The sequence below is a fragment of the Halyomorpha halys genome, unplaced genomic scaffold (assembly GCF_000696795.3).
Source record: "Halyomorpha halys isolate HHAL.00 unplaced genomic scaffold, Hhal_1.1 Scaffold1630.1, whole genome shotgun sequence".
NCBI classification, from domain to species: Eukaryota; Metazoa; Arthropoda; class Insecta; order Hemiptera; family Pentatomidae; genus Halyomorpha; species Halyomorpha halys.
The window spans coordinates 101,800-122,938 of NW_027104644.1; the positions used below are offsets into that span (position 1 = coordinate 101,800).

Here is a 21,139-nt window from a genome sequence, read left to right on the forward strand (position 1 = left end):
TAAATAAAACAAAGAATAATCTCCGAGCTAATTCCCATGCAGGTGATGGTGTATGAACCCCAGGGAGTCCAAAATAATATTTTCCGCCAAGATCACAATATCCCCAATGCTAACACCTAGGCCTTCTAAGAAGCTCTTTGTTCTATCTGGTATTGTTCCGCGAGATCCAAACCAGAGGCCTCTCACGGTGAACTCTCCCTCTCTCCGAAGGTCTCGGGATTTTTCTTTAAGGAAAGGGGCGCATTTTTCATATATTTTCTTTTTTTCCCTTTTCCACTATACCTTCCTGTTCGAGGTCATTACTTTCAAATCTTACCGTCGGATCCAAGACAAGAGCCGTGTCTCCGACTTTTGTACACGCGACAATATCGGCATATCTTTCGGATCCGTCGGTGTCAATACAATAGACCTACTCGAAGCAGGTGAAGTCTTTTCTTTCAAGGAACTTCATCGATACCCTGCCATCTGCAACTGGACCATTCTTCGAAAGCCTTCTCACGTAACGACTGTCGTAGAACTCTCACACTTTGGTTGCCCCTATCCACCCCAAGTCTATCAGCATATGGCGCGATTTCGGTTTCGTAACTGAATATGGACTGGAATAGGGCATCCGGAACATTCTACAGTCGCTGGGCAATGGACCAATACTGTAGTGGAGCTTCCCATTGACAGCGGATCAGACCCAGTTCTCGATATCAAGAAAAACCACTACGCAATCTTTTTTCCTATTTCTGGCATCTTTTATGATCGCGTCGACGATTCTAGCGCTTACATGTGTTCCCGGCAGACCCTTGATGAAGCTCCTTTGACTTTTGCTAAAGGTGGCCTGTTTTCTCAGTTCAATATCTAGAACCTTTTCGATGATTCGGCGCGCAATCGAATATGGATGGAAGGGAGACCCAAACAGTATTTCCTCCTGGAGGCTAATAACGATAATACTTTTTGGGTCTCCCTTACCCTTGTAGACCAATATTGTGCGTCCTTGGCGTAGAGGCTCCGGTACATATCGCACCTTCAGCGTGATCTCCGCAATATACTTGATGTGTGTTACTTCGAAGTATTTTATTGTGCGGACCAACACACCATCCGGCCCCGGCAATGAGGCCAACGATGTCGACTTGATAGCCCTCTTCACGATCCGACTATCTATGGACACCAAATTTGGGATGGGGCCTTTCTCATAATCCGCACGTTTGCGGAGATTCTCTTTTTCAAAGAGGCTTCTGAAATGTTTCTCTATGTCGGCTATCTTTAATAGACATTGCTTAGGAGCGTCGGCGTTCATAATGCTCTGTACAACTTTTTTCCTTCTATTATAATAATTGTATTGAGCTAGCTCATAGTGGTACTGCTCCTGCCCACGGTTTCTGTCTGCCTTGTTAGCTCTCTGCGGATTCGACACCTTCCCCGCACGCGCCCTTGTCGGCCATTTCGATTTTATTGTTTTTCCTCATTTTATATAATTTTATGGCAGGGTGCTGCGGGCCTGGCAGTTTGGAGTTAATACCTTTGAGGAAACTCAAGAAATCGCCCACTGCCTTGTCGAAATCCGCTGAGTTGAAGTTTTGAACCGACCTCATCATCTCTTACCATGCTTAATAAGCCCCTTAGTTTTTTTTGTTTGCCTCCCTGGGATGCTTTTTCGCTATGTGAGTTCCCAGACCTCTATCACCCTTAAAATTTAGCCCACAGAATGGACAGACTTTATCAATTGTCTGTGGAGGAGGATCTTGTTTCTCTTGTTCTTTTTCCGTCTCCTCATTTGTCTGCGGTACTGTCGGCAATCTTGAGAAGATATCTCCGATTGAAACTGTCTTGCCCAATATTACACCTTTCTCATCCTACCACTCGACCTTAACACACTTTTTTTCGCAATCTCCAGTGGCATCCATTGTCATCACGGAGACCACCACTGCCTCCTGAACAGTGCCTCCCGCTCGATTCTCTCGGGCCTCTGTTGGTCTGAACTCATATTTCCTATATTCATCAATAATCAATAATATATATACAAACACCAAAGACACACAAAAATGACAAAATCATGAATAAATAAATACAAAAAAAAGCGAGCTAAAAATGTGTAGATGGGTTAAAAACAGATTAAAAAATATGTTAGTCACTAAGTTAAAATATATATACAAACATTTCAGACATAAATATAAAAAACAAACAAACATAAAACTCGTTACAACAGTATAAATACATTAATAATTGTTTAATATAAATGAGTCACTGGGTAATAAGTCAAGTTAAGAAAAAAAAAATCCGATAAACAAACTTCATAAAAGAAGACATCCAAGTGATTACTTTTATTTATCTTAACACTCCTATGCATAATAAATATCCGTCCGTCCATGTCAGCAAGCTGACGTTCTCACTGAAAAAAAAAATCTCGAAAGAGTACTCAAAAGAAGAGGAGAGAGAAAAAAAAAAAAACAGAGCCACAAACCCATTACTCTCTCCCCAATCAACTATGGTACAACTGGCTATTTAATGTGTTCCAGTTACACATTCAATGTCCCAATATACAGAACAATTAATCACATTTCAATATAAAGCTACAAAAGAAGAAAAAAAAAATCCCCCATCATGCAATAATATCAAAACTTAGCTACGCATATACAAAAATTATTATAACAATACAGAGTGCTGGCTCCTCCGATAACAGTGATCCACGAAGATACGGTGACCTTGATTGTCCACCAGGTGGGTGTAGTGAGTGGTGGGGGGTGACAGGTCTGTACCTTCCAAGTGATAAAGTAGCCGACCCTGGCTTGGTGTCGCCGGCTCGATCCACTCGAAAATCGGCAGACAACTCCCTTGCACCAATATCCTCGATTGTGCCGATTTTCAATCGAATCGGACAACAATAGCCCGCCCACACACAAGGACAGCGCGGACCTGATGTGCGCCTGTCAACGGTCAGAGCCGAACTCCAATAATATATATAACTGTATATATGTTATATGTCCTATATATACATAAATCCTATATAATAGTATATATGTATATTTGGTGGATCTTGAAGATCAGTCAATAATACAACTTTGTTTTGACGAACTTTCGCAACTTTATTGTTTGCATAGTCATATCCTACAATGAGAAAAACAGTTTTTTAGAACATACATTCTCTTCAAATAATTGCCACAAAATTACAAGTACATAGATTGATAGATATTACAATTAAAATATGGTTTAATATAAATATTACATACAATTCTAAACTGCAGTGGGTTCTACATTTTGATACTACCATCTTCATGTTTAGGGAAGATCTGAAGCGGTTTTGAAATGAAGTTAAGGTTTGTTTAGATTTTTCTCACATGTAACGGTTTTTTCCCCGTTTATTTCTCAACAGATAGTCATTCTGTTGCTTATATCTTGTCTGTTCCTATTTAATGTTGTTAATTGTGTCTTTATGTATTTATTAGGTTAGAATAACAAGAATTTAAATGTTGTACATCTATTTATTGATAGCTTGATTATTATGTTTTTCTAATGTGATAATTTCTTTTAAACTTCACTTGAAGTTGTTTTTTTCACGATGTATGGTATTTAGTAGGGATGCGACATCGATGTTTTTAAGCCGATGTTTTCTAGCCGATCATCGTTGTTTTGTCCCAATTTTTCATTTTTTTTTTCCAAAAGTAACTATATGAAAACCAAAAATTTACAGTATAAATAGATTCCTATCAACAATGTGGTCGAATAATAAAGTACCTCCAACCTTCACGCTAACGACATGATAGAGATAAATTACGATTGGAAAAACAACGATGTTTTAAAATATCTTTGCTCAATATTAAAATACCATATCATACAAATCTTTGCCAACAAATACATCGATGTTTTTGAACAACCATTTCAGTAACTCAAGGTCTGTTCCAACGACGACATATAGTCCGGCCAGGCGGAAGTGGTTTTTGCAAAAAAGAATGCAACATTGATAAAAAAAACATCGATGTTTAGAAATATCAATGTTCAATATTAAAATAATGTTGCTTACAATACATTACCCAAAATACATCAATGTTTTTGAACAACTATTTCAGAAAGATTAGGTCTGTTCTAACGATTGCGTATTCTAAGGCCTGTCAGAAGTGGTTTTTGAAACTAAGAATCCTATATCAAATACAAAAAACATCGATGTTTTAAAATATCGTTACGTACAATACATTACCCAAAAAACATCGATGTTTTTGAACATCCATTTGAATAACATAAGATCTGTTCCAACGATCATGCATTCTACGGCCTGTAAGAAGTACTTTTTGAAATAAAGAATCCGACATCGACTACAAAAAACATCGATGTTTTAAAATATCGTTCCTTACAATTAATTACTCAAAATACATCGATGTTTTTGACCAACTATTTCAGAAACATAAGGTCTGTTCCTACGATCCCGTAATCTACGGCCTGTCAGATATTTTTTTAAACAAAGAATCCGACATCGACTAAAAAAAACATCGATGTTTTTAAAATATCGTTACTCACAATACATTACTCAAAATACATCGATGTTTTTTTAGTCGTTGTCGGATTCTTTGATTCAAAAAGCACTTCTTACAGGCCATAGTACGCGGGATCGTTGGAACAGACCTTATGTTTCTGAAATAGCTGTTCAAAAACATCGATGTATTTTGAGTAATGTATTGTAACCAACGAGATTTTAAAACATCGATGTTTTTTGTAGTCGATGTCGGATTCTTAGTTTCAAAAAGCACTTCCTACAGGCTGTAGAACGCAGCATCGTTGGAACAGACCTTATGTTCTTCAAATGGATGTTCAAAAACATCGATGTATTTTGGGTAATGTACTGTAAGCAATGATATTTTAAAAATATCAACGTTTTTTGTAGTCGATGTCGGATTCTTAGTTCCAAAACCTACTTCTGACAGGCCGTAGAATGCGTGATCGTCCGAACAGACCTTATGTTTCTGAAATAGTTGTTCAAAAACATCGATGTTTTTTGGGTAATTTATTGCAAGCAACTATATATTAAAACATTGAGGTTTTTTGGATTTCATGTCCTATTGGTTGATTGAAAAAGCACTTCTGACTGGCCGGAGCATGCGTAGTCTTTAGAACTGTCTTTATATTACAGAAATGGTTAAAAAAAACATCGATGTTCAAAACATCGATGTCGCATCCCTAGTTTTTAGTGCATCAAATTTGAATTTAGTTCCTGTTTGTCTAAAAGAGGTATAGCGATAGCCGTTTGCTCAGGTTTGTTGGCGTTGTTTGTTAGAGATTTACAACTAAATTTGTGTTGATACATCCTTCTTTTTATTTTATTATTTATGTTGGGGCGAGGGGCTTTTCTTAAATGAACAACTTACCTCTTCCCCATAAGAAAATTGTTCGCTGGTTCGTTGAGATATTAAAAAATAAAACGGAGGACCTGAAAAGATTATAAACACAAAAATAATCAAGAAAAAAAATAGAGAATAAAAACCTTCCAAATTTGGTATACAAATTTAATGGAATTAAAATATAAACAAATAAAAAAAAAACTGTTGCTGATTTGTTGTTATAAAAAATAAAAGTGTGTAGTGAAATAAAATAAAATCTTTTGATATATACATATAAACAAATTGCTTCTCTTTATACTAAAATTAATTAAAATAACTCAGTAACGATAAAAATGCTGCATGGTGATGAAGAGGAAAAAAAATCACTCACAGTAGTGGTATGCGCATACCGCTCGTCTTGAACCTCCGCCGTCTTCAAAATATCGATGATGATTGGTCCTGAGGGTCCTGAGCTGAACCCCAAAAACCTCGTATGCCTCAAAGCGGTGAGCTGGTGGGTGTCTCTCACTATAAGCACCTTGGCTCCAGGCAGCGGACTGTAGACTGTCTTATCTGTCTGCCTAAAGGCCTTAATCCCATTGCACTTCCCAATGTTGTTGTATACGCCGAGCCGCAGCGATGTATTTCTATTATACTCGCATCATAACAAACTTCCTTATTTAACTATATGAACTCTAATTTAATTTTAATTACAAAATAAAACTTCATTGTTATTAAAAAAAAGGCAATTAACTTATAATTAACAAAAAAAATCAAAATCAATTGGAAGTAATAAAATTAAATTAACGAAAAGAAAAATGTACTTTTGGGCTTTAACAATTTATTTGCTTAATTTTTAGGTGCCGTATACAACTACAGAGTAGAGGCACCGTATTCTGGATTTCATGGTTGCATTTCTTGGTAAAGTTGTTCTTCTTTAGGAACTTAAACAAATTATTCCAATTTTCTGGCTGTAAGACTTGACGTTGTCCCCGGAGGCCAAAAGACGTTCTTGTTGATTCCAGACGTGAACAGTGTTCCCGCTCTATGCTCTATCGTCAGGGTCCATTTACAACTATAACATGTCAGATTTCTTTCAAGAAGGGGCTTTTGTGTTAATCTTATATGTCCGTTCCTGAGTCGGGTTATGATGTATTTTTCACGGCGATTTTCGAAAATTGGCGGTGGAGGTTGAGTATCACCAACAATTATCTTCATTTTATTTGTTTCAGGTACCTTGGACCAAAAACAGCGCCATGTTTCATTGCTTTGGATCAGAACCGGCTTATGGCAATCGTATTTATGGTTATTCTTTTTAGATACTGTCCTAAAGTTCCAAAATAGGATTTCCCGCCGTTTTCTTCACAGGGAATTTTATACACTACATTAGATTGTAGTTTTGTTATATCTTAACTTTCGTATTGGTGTAAAGTTTATTTAAAGTGGTCGTGCTTTTGTATGCAATTGCGTAATCGTTTTTGTCATTGTTATTCCTTAGAGTTTTTTATATTCTCTGAAAGTTTGGGTATATTAGGGATTGTGTAGTATCTTTTGCTGTTGGTTTCATGGAGTCGTGGTTGTGCCAATGCTTGTGTTTGCTGTAATAATTGACACTAGTTTATGTGGGTACCTATTTGATAGGAGGAGATTTATAACTTTGTTTTCTATGGTTTTTTTTATATTTAAGGGATTATAATTTTCGCGCCTGGTTTATTTAATTTTTAGCTGTGTTAATTTTGTATATTTTTGGACATTGGTTGGTATAGTGTATATATTTTCCATAGTGAATAGGTTTTTGCCACCATTTTGTTTCTGTTTCCCCATTATATTTTCTTATAAAAAGTACATCTAAAAATGGTATTTTGTTTTCTATTTCAAATTCTATAGTAAAATTTAATCTGGAAGCGTAGTTGTTAAATTTCCTTAAAATTATTTCTTTTTCATTGCTCTTAGTTGGAATTGCGGTTATGATATCACCAACAAATTTGTATATGAACGGTATGTGAAACGGTATTACAGTATTTAATAAATCTTTTAAGTAAATATCCAATAAAATCTGGTCAATAGCAGATCCCATGGGGCATACGAATTGTATCAGTATATAATGATAGAATTTTGATAAATTGTGTTTTGGAAATATTTGTGTGTGTTTCAAGTTTGTTCCATTTGTTTTGAATATTTTCTTAGAGGTATGATATTTGTTGTACAGCAGACGAGAAAAAAGTTATATATATATACGATGGATGCTCCCTTTGATAATATATTTTCCTACTAAAATTTTAAATACATTAAAAATGCTTATTATGCAATATTACACAATTGGTCTTGGTTAATTTACTGACATTTCAAGTTATAATCAATTACAAGAAAAATATAAAAACCAATAGAAAACTTTTCCAAAATCCTTTAAATGAGCCTGCCACCGGGATATAAAGAAAATTTAAAGGTATTATTTAACAATAGCAATAACCAGTAATTGATTACTTGACTAAATAATACTCTCAAACCATTATCAACAATCAAAGTTTTCATGCTTCAGATTCGTTATCTCAAGTACTTGGTTTAGAATTTATGAACTATTTATTTTCCTTATTTGTTTCTTGGTGCTAATGCATCCTGATATCCGTTTAGTTAAGGCGATAACAGAATATAAAAGCATAGAGATGCCGTAATTACTTCCCAGTTTTTTTCTTCTAATTAGGTAAGCCAAATATTAACATTGTTCATTTATATTAAAAATGGATCTACCTAAAGGGGGGCATTAGCATGCTTTACAGGTTTTATTTTTACTGTGTCAGTAATTTTAAGTACAACAAATTATGCTGTAATAAATTGAGTTATCTTTACAACATTTTTCTTGTATTGCAATACTCATATGATTCAGCTTTGAGTTTTTTTTATAAATATTTCAGAGAGATTTCGGTATTTCCAAGTGTTATTCAGCCAGTTTTCAATGTTGCAGTCTCATATTACACCCATAGCAACTTTACAGTCCAGTTACATCTGCTCTATTCCTCTCATTGGTCAATGGAGTGCATATGCTTTTCATATAGTACATACGCCATCTAATGTTATAATCTTATTATGTATGTTATACTTCGATAATCGTTCTAGCAGCATTAGTACCTTCATCAGCTTCCTCGTTTTTTCCTGATATCTCAGTGAGATAGTACCCGCAGTAATTTTATGTGTTTTTTTCTAAATTAATACAAGAAGTTAGATTTTCATCTCTCAAATATTTTTAGAGTTTCTATTTTCTAATGGCTTATGACAAAATGTTGGATCGAAAATTATCGAGTTATATTCATGCTTATGTTTTGTTATGAGGGTTAGGGCTTTCCAGGTACAATAAAATTCCCCACTGTATACACTATTTGATTTTGGAAGGATGAATTTTTGGTAAAAGAAGCCATATCACATCCAACATAAATTTAGAAGTTTCAGTAGACCAAAATCAGGGGTTAGAGTATGATTCTTTCCTTTCTTGTAAATATTATGGCATATATGATCAGGATCAAAAGCGAGGCTAAGCTGTAATTGGTTTGGATTTATATTTTTACTCAATTATGTACGAAACTGTTAGGCATTGGAAAAAAATTAAAGTAATTGGCAAATCATTATAAATCATTCACTATAGAAGTAATTAATTGATGCATTGTGTTTTTGGTTTCAATTGAGATATCATGAGCAATGCGTTTTTTCCTCAACATTAACGCCATATATTTCCGTCCTGTTTCAATTTTAACATTTTAAGTTAAAGTTAACATTATAATTTCAAACTCTGCTCCTTGAAAAGATTTTTTTTTAAATTTATTTATTGATATTTACAACTGTACATAAATAATCAAGTGAATCATAATGGTATGGTACAAACATGTAGAGAAACTACCCAATGGTAGCACTCTAAAAGGCCATCTTCTTTGCAGACGCCTCGGAGGATTGTCCAAAATAAAAGAGGAAGCAAGATTAGAAACTAATGGGTTTGAGTGGTTAGGGATTTTGTAATGGAAGGATTGATAACTGTTTCAGGCTAGATCGGTTACAAATGGAACATTAAGGTCTTTGTGGATGATTTTTTTTGTGACAAAGTAGGGAAAATTTAGGATTTTACGAAGGATTTTGGATATAAGGATTGGATACGAGAGGAATTCGAAGGTTTAGTGGAGCCCGAGAGCTCAACACCGTATATCCAAATATACCTTATAGTTGTCATGTAAATCAGTCTTTTGTAATGAATTGGAAGTTTGGACCGTTTGTCTAGTAAGTGCTGTAATAGTCGAAATCGACGTACAGTTTCCTGTCTTTTCACTCTTGTATGAGAATTCCAGGTTAGTCGTTTGTCCAGATGTAGTCCAAGGTAGCGGATCTGTTCAACAGGGGTAAGGGCAACGTTATTGAAGTATACTGTAGGGCAGTAGGCTTATGGCATAGGGTAATGGTAATTTGATAGGATTTGTTGGAATTTATTTTAATCCTCCAATTACGACACCATTATTCGAGGGCTGTGATATGGGATAGAAGAGTTAGGGATGGAATTAAAGGGTTATTATTAACAGCGAGAACATATGTATCATCGGCATACGGATGGTGTTACGTGGTGAGGATGGTGTTAGGATAGGATTGGATGTCTGCTTTATAGATTGTGTAGAGGATGGGACCGAGGATACTACCCTGAGAAGCACCAGTGAAATGAAAGAAGAGAGATGAATAGGAACCATTGTGGTTTACTTTAAATAATCTGTCAGTGAAAAAGGAACGAATAATGAGAAAGTATGTAGAAGGTAGGAATTTACGGAGTTTGTAAAGCAGTCTCGGGTGCAAGACTTGATCAAAAGCCTGTTCTACATCGAAAAATACTCCCACGCAGAACATTCCGCGCTCTAAAGAAGACGAGACAACGTCCACTACACGATGACATTGTTGGATAGTGGAATGGAAGAGGTTCGGAATCCAAATTGGTGATCTGGTATTATATTATTGGAATCAAGGATGGGGTATAAGCGTTTCAAAATGAGTTTTTCAAGTATTTTGCCCATGATAGGTAATGGAGAGATAGGACGATAGGAGGATGGGTATTCTGCTGGGTTATGGGGTTTGGGTATCATTTTGACTATAGATAATTTCCATGGTCTTAAAAAGATAAATTTGGAATTGATACAGCGCTAAAATATCTGACAATGACAAAATTAATCCACCTAATTTAAGAAGAACAGTAGTAGTCCTAAGAGTCTAAGCTATGCTAAGAAAAATAAATGAAAAATGATTAAAAAGATCCAGTTCAATTGCATCATATTTATTATCGCGCTTTATTAAATTCCATGAGATAGTATTGTGACGTTTTCTCTCTTTATTTTTATAAATTCAATATGAGGAAACCAAAAACATCGGTTTTTAGATGCTGCATGCCATTATTTATATTTATTGGTCCTATTATAAAATATGGAAAAATACTTTTCTGACGCATAACTCCAACTTTTCAAATAACTATTTGATTAAAACAATCACTTGTTTGAGAATAGCCAAAAATAAGAATATATCTGCAACGCCTCATAAATATTTTACATTATTTAATAAAGTTTACTACAAAAACGATTAATAAAATTGTTTGAGTGAATGTAGTACAATTTTATTTTCCATAAGAACATGTAGCGAGGTCTAGAAGAAATTTATTTGGTTAAGAATAATTTTATAATAGTCGCCTACCAATTATTTTATTTCAGCGATTTTTTTTTTAACTAATTCTTTACCTAGAAAGTTACTGTGCAGAATTTGTTTATTCGGTCATTTTACTTTGCACTATCCCGAAAAAAAATATTGAAAACAATTTATTTTTTTATGGATTTAGCTAATGCAGATTATCTTTTATAACGAATTCAAAAATACCTAAACTAAAGTAATGTAACAATCTGCAACACAATTTAGTATATTATTCGTCTAAGAAACAGATCTAATTTTTATTTTCTTGTTCTCTGATTTCGTTTGTTTTATTATTAAAGTTCAGATCTTCAGTACTCAGCTTTAGTGATGCACTTTATTCGTTCCTCTGTTTAGAGGTTCCTTTACCTACACGGGCCGGTATTGTCAACTGGAAAAGAGGCCTGCATGAAACCCATCCACCAGACTAAAAAGATATGAGGTTAACATTGAAAAGTGGGTAGAATTGGAAAACGGTGTGAAACCCAACTCTTCAAACATTCAGTTTTGCATACTTTTCTTTCATTTAAAACATTTACTCATTGCAATAATTGGTTGATGTGCGACATGCCTCATCATTACTCGGTCTAATTGTCGCACACTAAAGTATATGTAATACATTTCTGGTATTATAAGTGTAACTATTATATTATTCGTAATAAAGTACGAAAAAAAGAAGGAGTTTAGGGGACAGGTGGCTTGAGAAGCCTTCTCTTCTATTTTTTTTTTTTATGTTATTTGTTTTATGTCTCCTTCAAGAGATTGTGACATGCCACAATTAACCAATACAACTAGCTTAGACTTAAACTGCAAAGTATATCAAATTATAATGGTATATTTAATTAATACTGTTATTAATATATATTTTTACTATCAGATGGCAGCAGAACTTCATTCTTATCAGCCCTAACGAAGCCCTGCGAAATGTTGGTTATTTTGATTATTATTTTAATACCTTTATTGACCACCTCCCAGACTATATTTCTCCTATCTACTTCATACGGCCTGCTATCTTCTTTCAATATATATTTTTCTTTTACAGATGTGATACTTCTTAATATCTTTTATTATTATTTTATTTATTATATCTTTTTCATTATTTAGTCTAGTATATATAGTATAAACGAACACTTAATTTTTAAAAACCTATTATCCTTGATTGTAGCTGTTTTTATTATTAATATTCAATAAATATATTTCCCTTAAAAAAGAAAATTGTCCTTACTTCATCTTCCTTTCATTTTTCTGTGAAGGTCTGTTGGTGTTGAATGTTTAAATTATTTACTTTGTACGTCAGACCTGTTTTAGTCCTAAAGGTAATGTTTTTGTTACGTAGAATTGTGGATATGTTTCACCATAGCTTAAACCTTGAGTATACGATAATAATTCTGTTATACTACATAACGATTATGATGAAACCATCTTTAAAAATTAATTATAAACCCCGATGGAATAATACTTAAGAAACAAAATATTATTACCCATGGTTTTCCAAATTTATATTTATTATTTTCATTAAAAAAATAAATTAACGACTGATATCATTTTACAGGTGAGCATACGTGCCTTCAGAGAGATGATCGCACTAATTTTTCTTTTGGCTTGTGTTGGATTCTCCATTGCTGAAGAATATTGTTTTATTAACCTGATCAATCTCAGTGGTTCAGCGTGGAAACAGATACACCGTGAATCCCATTTTATGAAATGAAATTTACCCGATTTTGTTCCTATGGATAATCAAGCCTCAGAAGGGTCAATTGCTTATGTAGAGTTTGAAAATAGTTTCTTTCCTTTCATTTCTTTTTTTTCACACGCCCAAATCGAATACGAACTTGTTGGGTCAGGCGGAAAGAGCTTCCAGATACTAGCAACAGGAAAACCCCGTCAACTGGAGGTGATCTATAACAACCTGGAAATAGATGGCCATCCGAAGGGAATGAGACACAGTCTAGGTTGGAAGCATAAAGGTGAAAATAATTTTATTATAATTGGAAGGAATGGAACGTACACCGGTAATAGTATGAACGCTTCTAACTGGATGGAGTACAACATGGAATCATTGGGAGGTAGGACTCTCAGACAAATTTCCATTCCTGGATCTCATACTGCGGGTATGAGCAAGCTCGATGGACATTCCACCTATGGTAAACCTTGTAATGTGCTAACTCAAAGCTATTCTGTCGGTGAGCAGCTGAATCTAGGTATTAGATACCTCGATATAAGGCCAGTGATCAATGATGGTAAATATCTCACGGGAAAATATTCTCTCATTCAGGGTAGCTGGCAAGGTGGCAACGGTCAATCGATCGCGTCCATCATAAATGATCTAAATGTTTTCACAAAAGAACATAATGAGCTAATAGTAATCAAATTGTCATACTCTCTTAACACTGATAATGGATCCGATAACTATAGAAGGTTTAACCAGACTGAGTGGGAAAACCTTTTCCAACAACTAGACACAATAAACCACCTCTACAATAATCCCAATAAAGATGTCCAACTTGATCAGATAACACTAAGCTGTTATACGAATCATGGGTCCAGATCTTCCGTTTTCATTATTGTTGATGATCCGGACTCAAAGGTAGAATTGGGAAGTAGATTGGGCAATGGTTACTTCATGCCTGATAATTTAAATATTTATGATGAAAATTCACATACAAACAAAGTGTCGGATATGATAGATGATCAAATATGGAAAATGTCCGATTATTCTCACAGACAGTACTTCTTGCTGTCATGGACGCTAACTCCAAGTACCTTACAATTCTTCAAATGTAAGCCTACGGTAAAAGACCTTGCTGACGAGGTTAATATTCAGTTAGGTTGGTTGTTGTATAGAAAAGTTTGTTTTTTGGCATTCCCGAATATAATTCTAGTCGATAATGTGAAAGATACCGACGTTGTATCTATGTCACTGGCTTTAACTTTTAAAATAATGTTTAAATAATTAAATCAGAATAAATACCTAAGTCTATAGATGAATATTCAAATACTGAAATAAAGTGCAGCAGACAGTGTGAAAGTGCAGCAGTGTCTTTCTTATAGTAAACTTGGACGACAGCTGGAAAAATAGCGGATGGAAATAAATTTGAAGCTAAAAATATAATTCCAATGTCTAATGTACTTTTTAAATTTAAAAAAATCTAATGAAACGAATAAAAAGTCTTAAATAAAAATTTGAAATAAATTCTAAATTGAAATCAATAAGTGGTTGATAAGGTACCAAAATCACTGGGAGGGATTATACATGTGGCAGTCAATGTTGGAAACAACGTTGGAAAGTAATCGGGTAGACATATTTCTAAATCTCATGTTTCACTACCTGATCCACAGGAGCATGGAAATTTTGTTCTATTGTACATAATTTGTTGTAAATTTTTACATAAATAAAGCTCCTAGTATCCTCAATCGTCTTCTTCCACTTCGACTACGGTCCTTGATCTATGGAGGGCTATCTACAGGTCTAGAGTTGAGCCTGAAGGGACTGAATTGCTTCCTAAGACCAGCGGGACTATACCGAGTTGAAGTGGCTCTATCCAACCTCTCGAAGTTAATACTTCCTTGGTGTTTTCCTATTCCAAGTTAATATAAAAAAAAACCTACCTATACCCTTGTTCTCCTCACTCTTCGTTCATCCATCCCTCCATTAAACACTAGATCCCAACCGATTGATTTATATATGCCTTCCTATAGAACCGCCTTCTTCAACAAATCCTTCGCCGTATGTGCAATCTCCTTCTGGAAATCTTTCCCCATCTTTATTCGCCAATCCTTATCCCTTCTTTCCTTTAAACAGCACCTATCTATTCTTTCACTTATTTCATAACCCATCCTCTGCATCATTGTAAACAATATAATTAAGCTCATATTGATTAACACTATTAATAGTAGTTAAGACAAACGAATTGTATTTTAAAATTTAATATATTTAAACTATAAGTTACGGCCTGAGTCAGCTGCTAATTCAATGTCATTACTTGTTCCTTTTCTGGGTTTTTCCAACCTAATAACACATAACTTATATTTAGTTAGATAAGCATTGTTGATTATGTGTATGAAATTTTCCTGGTACTAATGTGCACTTTTGGTGCACCTCAGAAAATTTGTGGACCCGCAACAAGATGGCAATTTGGCAATAATAATTTCAAAAAGGATTACCTAACAATGAAATATGAAAAACAGTAATTCCACTCAATTAATTAAAATCTAAAAAGAAGGATATAGAATATTTCAGAATTTTTTTTACCGTGGTATAGGTAAAATTTGGTACGGCTGACTTTGTGAAGTGGGCCACATAAAATTTTCACCCAATGCCATGGTAAAAGAACGATATTGAAATAATTTTGACAGACTCATCTAACAAAGTAGGATAAAATATTTTCTTTAGGGCTAAAAAACACAAACAAATAATATTGCTCTGTAGTTTCGCCTTATTGAGCATTTCTTACTTAAAAAGCCTTAAAAATCGCAAAGACTTCAACCACGAAGCTCTACTGCTCAGCTTGAGAACCAATTTAACTGTCCAAAATAGTATAAAAATAATCTATGTAAACAAATTAGAACTGGAGACATAAATTCATTAATTTGAAACTGTTTTCTCTCCCGTATAAAGGCTTGAAACCAAACTGAAATTGATAAAAGTTCGGTTACGTGGAATACGGGTGACACACTCGAAGGCCTGACTACAAGCAAGAGATATAAGCGCTGTTGCCCTGTTCATGTACATGTGACATGTGGATGTCACATGCACATGAACAGGGTGGTTCTCACATCACTTCTCATCCGCCAACTGGAAGACTAGACGTTTCCCTCCAACCTATGCCGACCGATTGAAAACTACCTCAGTGGAAGGTCTTTCGTCGTACGGGTCGGTGGAAACTTTTCGACCCCTGTTCCAAACACCTGTGGAGTGCCCCAGGGCTCTGTGCTGGAACCAATACTATTCGTGCTTTTCACAGCCCCGGTGGTATCGATCCAACATCCGAAGGCATTGGTTGCTGCTTATGTGGATGACATCGACATCTATGCCTTCAAAGTTAATGCTCCAACTGCGCTGTCTCATGCACAGGAAACGGCTAAAACCATCATTACCGAAATCAAGCACATTGGAATTAAAGTGAATTCCGCCAAGACAGACGCTATCGTGATGTCATACCAAAATGGTAAGAGACCACTGCCTACTCACTTGAAGATTGAAGAGTTCGACCGACTATCTCCACCTCCTTACTCTATCTGGGAGTCACACTCGATCGTCATCTCACATTTTCAAGCCATGTTTGTGAGAGGCAGAAACTGGCCCATCAGAAGAGTTGTCGACTCTACATCTGCTAAAAATCTCCGCAGCTCTCACTCAGACTCAAGCTCCAGATACACAAAGCCGTCATTAGACCGACGCTACTTTACGGTGCGCCTCTGCTCAAGCATATGTACAAAAAAAAAGTGGAATATGGGTAAAACTATTTGTTTTTTTTATTAATGCGAGAAATCAACAGAAAATCGTATCTGAAAATTTCAAATTTTTATTTATAATTACATTCGTGTTTAAGAATTTTAAAAGACTAGACTTAAGAATCTGCCTTCAGCTTTATTAAAAAAAATAAAATAAAATAAAAGTTATTTGGCCTACTTTACAGGATGCGACATACAGATTTTTTACTTTTTATACATTTATTATTATAAACAACGTCCTTGGAGTTAGTAATCCATTGACGTAGCAATGATTTACTAACTCTCGTCCAATTGGTATCTAATAACCATGCAATATATGCGTAGGAAAGGCTTCCAGAAAATTGTCCTCTCATATAAATTGAGCATGAAGTTTATATAAGTAAACGTCCTGTATAAATTCTGTGTCATTTTGCTTCCCACCCACATTTTTTTCCTCATGAATAAATATATTTTTACTTTTACAATTTTATGCGAAAATATTTTACAATTTAGAACCAGTTCAGGCGGGTGATTTGATCTATGATGAATAAGTATGGTAATTAAACATTGAAACGAAACCTTTCGTAATTATGTGGTGCATCATCTGAAAAAACGTCCAAAAAGTTGAAACTTAGAAATTATGAAGTCTTTAAAAGTGCGAATTTGACAAAAGTTTTTAGCAATGCTACAGAATTAAAACAAATTTGCAGCAAGCTGAACGGAGAAATCTTATTGTTCGATATAGGGAAAAAACTTATAAAGAACTTTTATTAGCTGTAGACCTCTCTCATAAATGTTATTGTAAAATAAATGCTGATAACTATGACAGAAAAAACGTTGACAAAGGCTAAAAAATTTAGATGACTCCCTGGTTTGCTTTATAATATTATTTTAATTGCATATTATGTTTAGTCAAAGTTCTGAAGTGGAATCTAGTTCGTAAATGGCGATTCATCGAGCTATTCATCATAGAGGACTATGAGCTGGAAACGCTCCAGGCCTTTAACATGTCTCCAGTGCCTAGACTTTTGTACCTTCGACAGCACGGACCAAGGAGTAGGAGGGCCTTTTTAAATTGTACAGGTGCCAGGTTACGTATTACATCAGGAGTCAGAAATTACTTTTACAGGAAGACTTTTCTAGATATATTGGATATGGGAAACATATTCTGGATGAGATGGATAGCCACAGGAACTAGCAATTTCAACTACTTTAGACGCCCTGGGATCTGCAATGCAAAGTGTAAGTCGCTACCCCCTGCTCTACGCCTCTTCAGTAATACCATACTCTAGTAACCTGTTTAATTTTTGTTTTATATTTAACCTAAATTTAATTATTTTCATAATAATCTATTTGCTTGCCTTTATTATATATAATACATTTTTTTTCCTTTTATGAGCTCAAATATCCGATTAATTATTTTAGTTTCTATTTAATTTAATAAAGAAGACATTAGTTTATTTCCAATCAAAAGCAGTTATCTTTATTTCCTTCCTTTGTTTAATATTGGATTTACTTTACTTACTTTATAATTTAGTTTAAATTAGTGCTTTATAGGAACCTACTTACAGTTAACAGTTAATAAACAATTACACTTGTGACTTTTCAGACACTATTAAATAGGCAATATAATAATAGATGAATAGAAATGTATTTATCCGGCATACACCATAGTAGCGTAAGAGAAGGATGAGTGAAGTACTCCAATAATTAGGAAAATTCCATAGATTTTCATTTGTAAACATTAGTGGAATGTGCATGTAAATTAAATAGTTTGGAGATTTATTTTATTTGTTATCCTCATCCTCTAATCAATAATTGTTTCCTAATGCAATAACCCTTTTATGAAAAGGACTTAAACGCCTTCTGATTGGTCTCCCCTTCGAACATGAGGATTCATATCAGGATATTTAAAAGGTACCTAAATACAATCATCAGTATACCTACACCTAAATATAATTAGTTAGGGTTTCTTATCTATCCGTTTATACACTTTCAAACCGACCAATCAAAAATCTAATGCAGGCTGCAATTAACCAAGACTGAACCTTAAAGTAACCATTTGTTTCTGAATCTCACGTTCGAGTTGATGAATTCCACTATCAAGCATAGATGATATTTTGATTATAATATTTTTATACAGAATTTTGCGAATTTCCAAGCATTCTAAATAAGGTGAACATTAATTGACATTCGAAATTGACAGTGGTAGAACTATCAGTTCATAAGGTATACAATACTGTATATAACTATTAGTGATTCTTATTAATGAACAACCAATAATATTCCACTCCCGCCATCTGTGTCAGCCTTACTTCTCTCACCTTTAAAATAGACAGTTATAGTGAGTAGTATAGGCTGTCACAATTTCTCAAGAGGTGTTCGTTCAAAGTATTATACATTCAATGTGTTCATTAAAAGTATTTAAAAAAAGTCCTATGATTAGAATCCCATCCTATATTATCATTTTGTTAAAATCTGAAGTGCAGTTTCTTTTCCTTATTTACATAATGAGATTTATAAAAACCTCACAAATATTTGTTTCTCCTGTAAATAATTATGTGTGTTAGTTTTGTATATCACGCTGATAACAGAATATAAAATCGTACGTGGGTCACTAAGTCTGTCCTATGATAGTATTGAGAAAGGATATGTATTAAAATCATATTCTTTTCATTATATTTTAAAATATCATATATAAATGTGAGTCAGGTGATGGTAAAAATCGACGAGGAGGACCCCTTTAGTTAGTTCTCGGTAATATGAGATTTATTGTAACAGATATCCTGCCTAGTCTTGTTGACAAAAATCATTCTCGAGAAATGGGCTTAGAAATTCTATAGGTCCTATTATTTTATACAGCTTCTATTATTTATATCAATAAAAATACAATTTTTGAAGCTGTAAGTGCTATGTGGTAAATTTTGATTGTATTTATATTCGATATCAAAAAGGTAATACTTTTATAGTGTTTGGAGTGCACTATTGGAGTGACTAGCGACAGGACTAAATAAAATAGTCAATGTTATTATTTTCTCAATTAATTGTAAGTTAAATTAATAATGAATTAATCATAATTCTGTTAAGCATGGTTCTTCGTATGTTGTCATTAATCAACCAGGAGGATTGTTGGGTGAATATTTTATAATTTGATCACCAAAAAAAATGTTGGTTCAATTATATTCACGATAAATAGTATTAACTCTTGTAATTTAATCTTCTATAATAAGTCATTTTGATAATAATAGTTACATTCATTCCTCTCTGTCTCTTTAGGGTGAACAGCAAATTACTTATTGGATATTGTTCATAAGTTGGCTACTACAAAATACAGCAAGTAACTCGGTTGGTATGATTAGAAATTAAATTTGTGCTTAAACCCATGTTTCCCAAACCCTTCAAGCCACTTGAATATCCATCTTCCTACCGCCCTATTTCACTACTTTCCATTATGGGCAAAATCCTAGAAACACTTTTATTAAAACGCCTCTATCCAATCCTTGACTCATATCATGTTCTTCCTGCCCACCAGTTTGGATTTAGAACATCCCGATCAACAATACAACAGTGTCATCGAGTGGTTGATGTCATATCCTCCACATTGGAGCGCGGAATGTATTGCACAAGAGTCTTCCTCGATGTTGAACAAGCTTTTGATCGAGTCTAGCATCTAGGTCTGCTCTATAAACTTCTTCAATTCCTACCCCCTACATATTTCCTTTTAATCTGTTCCTACCTCTCTGATAGAACCTAGTAAATCATAACCTAGCCTACTCATCTCTCTTTTCTCAGTCCTCAAGGTATCTCAGTATCTTCGGTCCCATCCTTTAGACGGTTCATACAACTGACAACCCAACCCATCCTAACACAATTCTAACAACATAAGTTTATGACCTATGTTATCTCTCTGTAAACAACGACCCTACTAATGCAACACAAACACTACAGACACACATAACATCCATTGGAGAATCAAAATAAATTCTGGCAAATCCCACCAGAACACCTTTACTCTCCGTTGTAAATCTTATGGTCTTAGTTAAAAAAGAGTGTTACAGGCGTGTAGAGCAACTACCCATTTGCCTTTTCAGTCTTGTGTGAGGATTTCAGGTTAATCGTTAGTCGAAATGTAGTCCAAGGTAGCGGATCTGTTCGACAGGGGTAAGAGTAACATTATTAAATGAAACTTTAGGGCAGTCGGTAGGTTTACGAAGAAGGGTAAGGTGATTTGATGGGATTTGTTGGAATTTATCTTAATTACGTCACTATTCTATGATATGGGATTGGAGAGTTTGGGATACAATTAATGGTTTATTATTAACTGCGATCACACATGTGTCATCGGCATACGTGGTGAGGCTAGTTTTAGGATTGGTTGGAATGTCGGCTGTATAGATGGTGTAGAGGATGAGACCAAGGATACTACCTTGAGGAACACCAGTATACTGAGAATAGGGGGATGAATAGGAACCATGATAACAAATTTAAATTCAAAATTTGGGACCTCGAAAATCTATGTAATTTGTCACACAAATTAGTTGTGTTACAAGTAGGGAGAATAAGCCGATTCTGGCACAGGAAATGAGCCTTTTTGGACTTTGGACCCTAGCCTCGAACCAGCCTTAACCACGTGACCTTGGACAGTAGAGGGAATATGGGCGAGCTGGTGCACCGATTTGGGCAGCCAATCAGAAGCCAGCATTTTGATGACGTCACAC

General features: G+C 34.6%; 1 protein-coding gene across 2 annotated transcripts; it reads left to right on the plus strand.

Moving 5' to 3' along the window:
- Positions 1–7,889: 7,889 nt before the first annotated feature.
- On the plus strand, positions 7,890–18,206 carry LOC106690247 (uncharacterized). 2 transcript variants are annotated; one of them, XR_010842976.1, is made up of 3 exons: positions 7,890–7,995; positions 12,541–17,663; positions 18,031–18,206. XR_010842976.1 is itself a non-coding variant. In XM_014435605.2 (2 exons), the coding sequence occupies exon 2, from the start codon at positions 12,718–12,720 to the stop codon at positions 13,939–13,941; it is 1,224 nt and encodes a 407-aa protein (XP_014291091.1). In that variant the 5' UTR covers positions 7,890–7,995; positions 12,541–12,717; the 3' UTR covers positions 13,942–18,206. The 2 variants fall into 2 exon arrangements, 1 of the variants encoding a protein (XP_014291091.1); XM_014435605.2 differs by having other exon boundaries at positions 12,541–18,206.
- Positions 18,207–21,139: the final 2,933 nt, after the last annotated feature.

What these genes read in the sequence shown, in the direction of transcription:
- LOC106690247 (XM_014435605.2), top strand. Translation starts at nt 12,718, where the DNA reads ATGGATAATCAAGCCTCAGAAGGGTCAATTGCTTATGTAGAGTTTGAA.